Source organism: Buceros rhinoceros, unplaced genomic scaffold (genome assembly GCF_000710305.1).
Source record: "Buceros rhinoceros silvestris isolate BGI_N320 unplaced genomic scaffold, ASM71030v1 scaffold19776, whole genome shotgun sequence".
Classification (NCBI taxonomy): domain Eukaryota; kingdom Metazoa; phylum Chordata; class Aves; order Bucerotiformes; family Bucerotidae; genus Buceros; species Buceros rhinoceros.
In genome coordinates this window covers 3,413-13,599 of record NW_010416020.1, presented here as the reverse complement: position 1 = coordinate 13,599, position 10,187 = coordinate 3,413, and the positions used below count along the sequence as shown (strand labels likewise).

Below are 10,187 nucleotides of genomic sequence, written 5' to 3'. Positions count from 1 at the left end.
AAGAGTGGTTGGAAGGAAAGGCAGTGGACATTCAGTGGCAGTGTCCTAGAAGGTCACAAGCTGAGTGGGGAGCTGGCCTGATGTAGGGTTTAACCAGAGGAGCAAGAGTATGGAAGATCTTGAGTCTAATCCACCGCTGATGAGGTTGACCTTGAGGGGTGGGCATTGAGAGAGAGAGGGAAGCATGGAAAAATTAATTGAGAAAAAGAACAGTTACTGGAAGAAGGAAACAGAAGGTAGGGAGGAGAAAACTTTGAGGAGACAAATACCCTCCTCTAACGACCATGCCTTTCGCTTTCATTCTGTGGTTGTGCTGGAAGGAGAAGATTTGATTTATGGTTCTATTACAGAATTCATCAGGGACCAATTTGGGACTACTCTTATTGAAGATTTTATCATTGTGACACACAAAAAACAGACTGTAATAGCGAAACTTGCTGAGGCCACAAAGTTCAGAGGCCTTGCCAGTGCTGATTTGGAATACTGCACAAAAAAAATTGGGAACTGGAGAGAAAGGTGGGGTAGCCTGTCCTGAAAGGTGAAGCAGAAAGCCTTTGGCTGGCATTTGTCCCAGGGAGAAGGGAGGTGCACCTCCAGGAAGATGGCATAGCCAGCTTCTGTCTCCAGAGCTGGAACGATGCGCGGGACCCAAGCATCAAAACATTGAAAGATGGACTTTGAAAATACGAGTGAATTTGCACAGACTTGTCAGTTATCGTGTGTTTTCAAAGGTTAACAAAAAGGTTGGCTAAAGGAAGCCTTTACTGAGGATTTGGGAAAGATTTGTCTTAAGAGACACAATTTTATGTTTTTGGAGGTTGGAAGAGGGTGGGAAAACCCCATATTCCTTCACCTACAGATAACGGCCGTCAGTGCGGCTGCTGCCGGAGTTTGCTGCCAGTGGTTTGAAAGCCGAGCTGGCAGGTTTGTTTCTGGGACAGACAGCAGGGGATGGATTATGATGGGGAAGGAGGACGCTCATTTTGCTCAAAATTATGAGGAAAGGGCCTCAAACTCACTCCAGGGATCCCCATGGAAAGAGGGGCTGGAGCTATGGCTTGGCCGTGTGTTAGTGTGATAGTACCTGGTCACCGGGGAAACGCAGCAGCCCGCGTCTTTAACTGTTCCATTATATGAACTTCCAGGAACATCTTTAATTCAGGACATGAAGGCTTACCTGGAAGGAGCTGGGACCGAGTTCTGCGATATCATCCTTCTCTTAGACGGCCACCCCCGGCCAGCCCATAAAGCCATCCTGGCAGCCCGCTCCAGGTGAGTCGCTGCTCGCTGGGACTACCACAGAGAGTGCGTGTGAGCCCCCCGCAGGTCAGCCCGCTTTTTGGAGGAGACAGCGAGGAGCTTGGGATCCTTGTGAGGTTACGGCGCAGCTTCGCACAATGATGGCAATAAGCCTTTCAGCAAGAGTGATTAAATACTTTTTCTAATTTGCTACCCAGCAGGGGAAGGTAGGATTTGGTGAAAGCTGGGGAGATTTTGTGGAGGATGCGTAGGGAGCTGCACTGCAAGACAAAGGATCTGTAAATTCAGGGGAGGGAGAAAGAGGTTGGTGAAAGCTGGGGAGATTTTGTGGAGGATGCGTAGGGAGCTGCACTGCAAGACAAAGGATCTGTAAATTCAGGGGAGGGATAAAGAGTGTAAAACATACGGTGGTCTCAGTGAAGTGGAAAGCAACAGATGGGCACTGAGGTCAGGAAGAGCCTTCTGACGGCAAACAGCGTTTTAGAGTCACAGGAAACCGGAATCTCTCTCTCACTTGCTGGTGTTTAAGACTGGGGGTGATGAACAAGCATAACAAACTGGTGCCTAACAGGGACGGGACTGGTCTGCACTGCATTGCAGAGGCAGGCAGCTCACCCTGCTGCCGCGGGTGCTCTTCTCCCGCCTCAGGACGGCAGCAAAGTGGGTTTGTCCTTCGCTCCTGTGTTCTCTGTACCCACGCCTTTATGTTCTGCCCAACGTTAAGCATTCATGTAAAATTTTTATTTCAAATACTGTCACAATTTTTCTTCCAGTCCCAGTAATAATATTCAGTATTCTGGTATTTCACCAGAAGCATTAAAACAACCCCACATGATTGGCAGCCTGTAGATACCAAGGAAATTCGTAATGCTTTAAGCTCTCTGCTGGGTCTTATGCAAATTAGACAAAAATCAAAGCACCATGTGTCCTAATTTTCAAGAAACAGACAAATTTCAGGTAGCGCTGATGGAAATTAGGGGGATTATATTTGAAGTTCTCTCAGTAATGAATATGAAACAATAATTTAGCAGTGGTTTTGCCCAGGTCGTCTCCTGGATTTCCTTCTTTGGAAGCTGCGGTGCTCAATCAGCAGCCTTTGAACAATCCTGGGATAAACCATCTGTCTGCAGAACATCTCACATCAGTTTTATTTCCTTTTCCAGTTACTTCGAAGCCATGTTCCGTTCCTTCATGCCAGAAGATGGGCAAGTGAATATTTCTATAGGTGAAATGGTTCCCAGCAAGCAAGCATTTGAATCTATGCTTCGATACATCTACTACGGAGAAGTAAACATGCCGCCCGAAGACTCCCTGTATCCTGAAACCTAAAGCATTTGAGGGGTCTGTGTAAAGTGCACGGACAGCAGCTCACCTGCCTCATGCCCTGGGTGGCCAGGCAGAGCCTGGAGGACTGTGTTGGGGCTGTGTGGGCACGTCCTGCAGCTCGGATCGTTCATTCGGATTTACGCTCAGTGCTGTTCCCTTTGGGTGATGTTTTTCTTCTTAACGAGATGAACAGCTACCTCTTTGCTGCACCTTACTACTACGGCTTCTCCAACAACAGGCTGCAAGCCTATTGTAAGCAGAACCTAGAGATGAATGTCACAGTGGAGAACGTCCTGCAGGTAATTGTCCCCAAGCAGCTTTAATTAGTTGCTCGACTTAGAGGCAGGAAAGCCGAAGGGTCTAGTCACAAGGGTACCCCCAGTCCAGGTTCACTGAGCTGCTCCAAACTGACATCCCCTGGGACTGCCCAGGCCCTTCGGGTGGCAGTGGCCCCGCGTAGTCATCACGTCTCTAGGAGCGCAGCCTTCAGCAGCTTTGTGCCCTCACCGGCCTTTGTGTCCCCAGTGCTCCCCAGTGCTGAAGTTTAGCAGATACTGTCCAACTGGATGTTCCCTCTGAGCTCTTCATCGACCTCATTGCAGACCAGTGTTTCTAAAAGTCTTTTTAAGATGTGCCATGTGCTCAGCACTGCTCCAAACCCTTCTGAGGCAGACATTGGTACCAGGGCGTGTAATGGTGATGTGCAGGTGGCACTGGTCTGGTTTTGTCAGCAATGCTGACAGGTTCTGGCAAGGAGGTTTAAGCTAAGGAAAAGCATTCCGTGATCAGAGATCCTGCAGTGCCACCCGCTAGGTGGGCAGACTGAAGCCTCGGCATCTCAAGCAGAATCAATTCCAGCATTAACTGCCTTTGGCTCCTGCCGGTCCTGCTGGGGCCCTTCAGGAACTCGGCTCTGAAAGAGATCGCAGTTTCCTGCCGATGATCTCCTGAGGACTCCCTGCATTTGAAATGCAAGGCCTCTTCCGGAGTAGTTCAGAAAAGGTTCAGGGTTTAATAGAGTACGGAGATGTTCCCGTTGCTCAGAGGAATTTCCTCCTCTGAGTCAGAACAGTGTTCAGGTCATCTACCTCTGAGCTGGGCAGGAGGAAAATCACGCCGTTGCTTTTGCTCTAGATTTTAGAGGCGGCTGACAAGACCCAGGCCCTGGACATGAAGAGGCACTGCCTGCATATCATCGTTCACCAGTTCACCAAGGTTGGTTGCATCTTTTCTGGGGCTTTTGAGAGCTGCTGTCCTCTGTCGCTGCGTTGGTTCTCTGGAATTGCTTCCATTTCCTCCTGTTCTGGCTGCTAATCCTGTGCTGTGCCGTCGGTGGGTTCTCGTGTGTGCAGCAAGAGAAGCTTCGTATCGAGGGCACGGATCTCTCTCTCTCAGTCGCGGTTACGCGTGTGCTGTTCCTATTTCTTTGGAAGTGTTCCCTGTCATAGCTGTTGTATTGTCACGAGCTCCAAAGGCAAACTCCGGTGTCCTGGCTGGGCTTTCTGCAGTTGCCCTGTGGGATGATGCACTAGCCACAGGAAAGGTGAAGAGCCTGCTGTGCTGATGCTCCTGTTCTCGCTGGAGAGGAGGAGGATGTTGTCACTTAGTCGTTCCTATGGGATCTGTCCATGGGAGTGTCCCAGCCTGTCCCCAGTTCATTCAGCACTCACAAGAAGTGCTGGCATTGGTGGAGACCTCACAGGAATGGGCATTTCTGGGTGTTACATACCCACTGATAACGATCCCCTGGTCAGTATTCAAGTAGCTCGCTCTCCTTTGTCTGTTTAACCCCCTGGTTCTCCCGCCGCTGCCCGTGGACGGGAGGGCACTGCTGGGTCCGGTCTGGCAGGGGGAGGTGTCCAGGCTCCCAAGGGCCTGAGTTGTGCGAGCATGATGCGTTTTACACTCAGAAATAACTGAAAAGGCCTAAAGAGCTTCGGGAACAGAGCCAGCCCCCCCAGAATCGCGCTCTGATGACAGTCCCCAGCACGAGGTGACAATTCCCAGCATGAGAGCTGAGCGGCCCAGCTGCAGCAGGGCCTGGAGAACAGTCCCAGCGCCGGTCTCTGGGACAACTCCTGGGGCTTGGGCACACGGCATTGCAGTCCCTGAAGCTGAAAGCTCACGGCCCCAACTCTCCCGTGGAGGCCGCAGGAGGACAAGCAGGCTGAGACAATCCTCAGCAGAGTGTGCTGGGGCGAAGTGGACGTGGTGATTGATGTTTCAGAGGGATATGGGCTGAGGGGTGTTCCTGCAGTGCACTCCACTCACCGGAACATGGGGAAATGTTTTATCTATCAGCTGTCGACTGTTAGAACAGTTTTCATCAAAATGTGGCTGGAAGATTGTCAAGCAGATGTGCATGAAGCGGTCTGAATTAATGTAACGTTTGTCTTCGGCCTGAGAGGCTTCAGTGTGTGATTTTTGGCCCGGTGCTGGCGACTCTGTGTGTGGCCAGGCACGGATCCTTGCCACTCGGCGCCCTGGCAAGCCGTAGCCTCTGAAGGGTGATTTGTTCTCGCTGCGAGAGCCCCGGTGGGTCATCGGGTCTCAGGCAGCAGTGAAGGCCGCCGCCGCCGTCTCCCGTTCTCCAGCCTGAGTAACGCTGCTCTGCGATCGGACGTGAAGGAGCTGTCCCCGCCGTGAGAGCGGCCGCTGAAGAGCTGATCCAGAGGGTCGGGCAATGTGTGTTCAGGCTCTCGTGTGTCAGCGTTGTGCAAAAGCCCTAATAAAACCGCTGCTCTTCGTGCTCGTACCACACCCTGATCTGTTCCTCCACAGTGCGTGTCTCGGTGCGGGGACAGGGCTCCCAGCAGCGCCAAGGGGGCTCTTTCCCCCTTAGTCCTCGCAGACTGTTATTTTTGGGGACCTGACTTCGCACCGATGTCCTGAGCTCTTGCTGAAAGCATCCGGCTACTTCTTTCATGGGTTCTGAAAGACGCTGGGGATGTCTTTACCCTGTATCACAGTCGAGTTCCTCAGTGAGGCGATCCTCTCGGGTGAGATCAGGTCACAGGGCTGGGATCGGGACAGGCTTTGGAGCAGAGGCTGCCCCTGGGGCTGGGCACGTACCTGAGGAACTGCAGAAAGACGAACGACCGGCTCGGTCTTGCGAGGCTGGGGGGAAGGAAGGAATGTGTAGAGCTGCCTTTTGGGAACAGTTGAGCTTCTGAAGAATCCGGGACCATAAAGTTTGCTGTAGATGCTGACGTGGTGGAGGTTTTTGTTGGCTCGAGCTCCGGTGACCTGCTCTGACTGCAGAAGGCTGGCCAGCAAAACCACTGCGGACACTCAGCACAGCCTCTCCGCAGGAGCAGGCAGGAGTGGAGAGATCAGGCTCTAAGGCACATTCTCGGTAGAGACACACAGACTTCAAAGTTCAGGGCTGTGCTGGTGCCCAGCTTTGCTTGTATCGAGTGCCTCGCTGCCCTCCCTTCGCTGTGGAGTTGTCGGCAGGAGCAGTTGTTACACTCCTTTCTCGGAGAAGCAGTGCTGGGGTCAGTGCTTCTGCTGGTCCCCGTTCCCAGCCCCTCCTCACAGCAGCCTGGCATCGGGCTGTAGGTGCAGGAGGTGGTGACATGAGATCCCTGGGGGCTGTCCCCTGCAGCCCAGCCCCACCACAGTGGCTTCCAGTGATACCTCAGCTGGGATTTGGGGAGGCTTTTAATTTCTTTCCTTTTTTTTCTGTTCTGTTTTTCTTTTCTTTGAAGGTCTCCAAGTTGCCAAACCTCCGCTCCCTAAGTCAGCTCCTGCTCCTTGACATCATAGAGTCGTTAGCTACCCACATCTCAGACAAGCAGTGTGCGGAGCTGGGCGCAGACATTTGACACGCTTTGGTAATCGAACTTCTCATTCCTTCCTCGAAAAAACGAGCACTGTACGACTGGCTCTCCCTTGTTACCATTCCATAGTGAGCTGCTCAGTGTCCGCACAGCAGAGCAGGCCCCGGGGACACGACAGCCGACCTGCTCTGCCGTGGACCTGCTCGGTTTGTCCCAGCACAGAGAAGGGTTCAGTCTCTGTTGCACAGCGGTAGTATCGAACTCATCACAGGAATGAATTCATTCCACTTGGCTTTGAGAGTAACTAGGTTCAGTTCTTCCCTCAGTGCTGTAAAACAGACAGTCGCGAGGAAGAGAGTCCTTTCCCCTTTGAAACGCAGCAGAGAACCCTAAAGAGCTCCAGCTGCCCCAGCCAGGTCTAAGGGCGAAGTCAGGTGTTACAGAACTGGTGACAGAGAGCGTGGAGTTCGCAGCAAGGCTGCTGGTGGGACCAGAACGTATGGACTTCCCCGAGACTCTCCGTGGCATGGATTAAAAAATAAGCCCTTGTGCAAGTGCTGCGAGCAGCGGGCTGCAGGGGGTCCAGCCTGTGCTCTGCAGCAGGTCGGGCTGGAAGATCACAGCGGTCCCTTCTGATCCATTAATCCTGTCTCGCTAAGCCTTTCTAAATCAATTTATTAATAAAGAGTTAACGTCTTCTCCTGGCATTTCACGATTGACTTGGCTTTCATTTTGGAAAAAAATTAAGCAAAACGAGCTGGGAGCTGGATGAAGGTCATTCTGTTAAAAATAAGCATGCTCCATCTTGTTACTGATTTTATGCTGAAGCGTCTTCGTTAGTTGTTGCCTTTGCAGGAACGTGACTGAAGGCCGAGAGCCCTTCCCATCCGGTTCAGAAGCAGCTGCTGTTCCGTCCTGGTTGCAGCTCCCCAGCTCCCCGCCACGCTTTACCTCTCCCTGGCTGTGGAGTGGCATGGCGTGGTTGGGGAGTGTCAGAGGTCAGCTGCTAGTGGTGAAACATCTGCTGGCAGAGCCGCTCCCCAGCCCTACGAGAGCCACCGAGGCAGCCCAGAGGAGGGAGTGACACAGCGGAGAGCCAAACCCTGTCCTGCCATAAGCGGCTCCGGTTCACAGTGGTGGGGCGGAAGGCAGCGATGATGTGGTGCTGCTCTCTGCCCCGAGCCGAGACCCTACCCCTCCCCTGCCATAAGCGGCTCCGGTTCACAGTGGTGGGGCGGAAGGCAGCGCTGATGTGGTGCTGCTCTCTGCTTGGCTCTTTGGAACAGCAAGAGTTGGCTTGAGCTGGAGCGGTGGAAGGTCCCTCCTGGGAGGTGTGTGCCCAGCCCCGGCGTTTCCACCCTTGTGGCCATCGTTTTAATTCAGGACGGTCAGGTGTTCCCGTGCAGTTCCAGTTGGGAGCTCCTGCTCGGCAGCCCGAGGCGCGATGTTCACACACACACTTCGATTTGTCTCTGTGCAGTGGAGAAGGTGTTGTTCTGGTTAATCCAAGGGCAATGCCATAGGGACCGCCTAGTCCCTCCCGGCTGAGAGTTTGCTCAGGGGAGTCAGGCTGGAGGTGGCATTTGCATCCAAGAGCCAAGGGCTTGTTTTCAACCAGAGCGATTGTTTCCAGGTTCCTCATAGGTGATGAAGTCTCTTGTCAGAGGTCGTGTTCCCTGGGAGACAAACCAATGGGTGAATGGGGAACGGTTTTACAGTTCAGCTGGTGACTCTCAGTGGTGCCGAACCCACCAGAGGACCCTCATTCCCAGACTCGCACTGACTCATTCCCCCAGTAAGGAAGGACGGGCTGGTCTCAACCGTGCCATAGCCAGCCCCTTGGACTCTGTTTTCTCAAACTGTTGGGGTTTGGCGCTTACTCCTGAGCCCAGCGGTGAGGAAATGCGCAGCCTCTGCACCCTCTGAGCCGGGGCGCTGCGGGTGCCGTGGCTTTGGAGGTGGCTTTGGCTTAGACCTGGTATAGTGACCGTGGCGCTCGGTCAGAGTCGTGATGCTGCTGGTGTGGAGGGAGCTGGGATCGAGCACCTCTCCAAGAGAGGAGCGGGGAAACTGCCTCATGGGCAAGGCCAGTCCCTTCAGCCTGAGCTGTCCGCCCCCACCCCTGGGAGCGTAGTGGGGGCTGCAGTGGGCCCCCCTGGTTGGCCCTATGGGGCTGGGCTGGGTCTCAGGAAGAGGCAGAAGTGCCAGGGGGCCAGCCTTCCCATGGATCAGCTGGGTGCACGGCCCAAGAGGGACAGCCCCACCAGCCCCACAAGGCCACCCCGGTCTCTGAAGGGGGGAAGTCGGGCAGGAGCAGCTGGTGCTGGAGGAGCTGCTGCCGCGGGCTGGCAGCGGGGCCAGCACACAGCATGGCATTCAGCTGAGCTTGCTGAGGTGATGGGGTGATCTCATTACTGCCAGCTCAGAGCATCCTTTCCAGACAGGGGCCTCGGGAGCCTTGATGGCCAGCAGGATCCCACGGTTACTGGTGTTAGCGCAGCCTTGGGGCAGGTTCATACTGGGATTTTGGAGACCGCTCATGTTCCTGTATTTGATAAGGAGTAAGTGGCAGCATGGCAGCAGCTTTGTCTTACTCAACAGTCAGGTGTGTGAAGAGGGAGGGGGAGCAATCCCCAGCTCAGCCTCTGCCTTCTGCAGAACCTCCTGAAGCCAAGAGGTCCCACCACAGAGCGTGCAGGGTCAGGGCCTCACAGTGCGGACCACACCAGCTGCCCCGGGCAGAGGACCAGCCACCCCAGCCCCACTGCCACGTGGGACCTGCAGCAGCTTAGCAGGAGCCTGGCAAGGACCACGGCTGCCTCAGCTGCTCCAACCCTGAAGATGCCAACACCAAGAGAAGCCATCAGCTTCCTGGAGTGACCTGCAGGTCCCAGACCAGGGCTGGTGGGGTCCCCTTCTGGGGCACTGGCCTGGTTCTGAGCAAGAGGAGCAGGGGTCACGTTAAGGCTGCCCAAGGGTCACTGGGAACAGGAAATGCAGAAAAGAGAAAAAATTACAAATTTTAATAAGGAAAATGTGCAGTGAGGCAGAGAGCAGTGAGGTCCTGCCAGAGGGAAATGGAGCAGAGCCCTGCAGCACTAGTCCTCCGCCACCTCCAAGCCCAGGATCTTCTTGACGTAGTTCTGGACGGTGACATGCAGCTGAGGTGCTGTAGCAGAGAAGGTCTCCATGGCCAGGGCCCGGGCTGCCTCCGAGCCGCCCCACATGGCACGGTACAGGGGCAGGGTGTACTTCTGCTTCCCCTGCAGAGACAGAGCGGGGGTTACACCCTAACCTCATCCCCACCTCCAGTGGCGTGATGCCCCACGAGCCCCACATCTGCCCCTCAGGGCACAATGCCTCCAGCATCACCCTGCTCTTGGCCAGGGAAACAACAGAGGAATGAGACAGGGTGGAAGAATCTGCCGTGGGCAGCCCTTAGTGCCCTGACACCTGGAGAGGGGAGAAGATGGCCTTGGAGAAGGAGCAGGGCCGCGAGAAGTGCCAGGTCTCGTACGTGGGCTGGGGCAATCTGTACTGTCAGGATGGAGGGATGGGAGGGATGGATGGGTGGATGGAGAGCAGCTCTGTGGAGAAGGGCTTGGGGGTGCTCCTGGACAGGAGCCGGCAATGGGCACTCACAGCCCAGCAGCCCCCCATGTGCTGGGCTCATCCCCAGCAGTGTGGGCAGCAGGTCGAGGAGGGGATCCTGCCCCTCTGCTGTGCTCTGGGGAGACCCCCCTGCAGCGCTGGGTCCAGCTCGGGGCTCCTCAGCCCCGCAGAGACACGGAGCTGCTGGAGCGGGGCCAGAGGAGCCCC

General features: G+C 54.7%; 2 protein-coding genes across 2 annotated transcripts in view; one reads left to right on the top strand and one right to left on the bottom strand.

Annotated features, from left to right (window-relative positions):
- The window catches only part of LZTR1 (leucine-zipper-like transcription regulator 1), a 33,565-nt gene extending 27,152 nt beyond the window's left edge, over nucleotides 1-6,413 (top strand). Inside the window, exons 14-18 of the mRNA XM_010137656.1 lie at nucleotides 1,146-1,272; nucleotides 2,424-2,573; nucleotides 2,780-2,885; nucleotides 3,721-3,801; nucleotides 6,297-6,413. Of these exons, the coding sequence (XP_010135958.1) occupies nucleotides 1,146-1,272; nucleotides 2,424-2,573; nucleotides 2,780-2,885; nucleotides 3,721-3,801; nucleotides 6,297-6,413 (581 nt within the window). The remainder of the gene's footprint in view (nucleotides 1-1,145; nucleotides 1,273-2,423; nucleotides 2,574-2,779; nucleotides 2,886-3,720; nucleotides 3,802-6,296) is intronic.
- A 3,053-nt stretch (nucleotides 6,414-9,466) lies between these two features.
- Nucleotides 9,467-10,187, bottom strand: part of RNPEP (arginyl aminopeptidase (aminopeptidase B)) — a gene marked incomplete at its 5' end in the record, with an annotated part of 3,753 nt that continues 3,032 nt past the window's right edge. Inside the window, one exon of the mRNA XM_010137658.1 lies at nucleotides 9,467-9,631. Within this exon, the coding sequence (XP_010135960.1) occupies nucleotides 9,467-9,631 (165 nt within the window). The remainder of the gene's footprint in view (nucleotides 9,632-10,187) is intronic.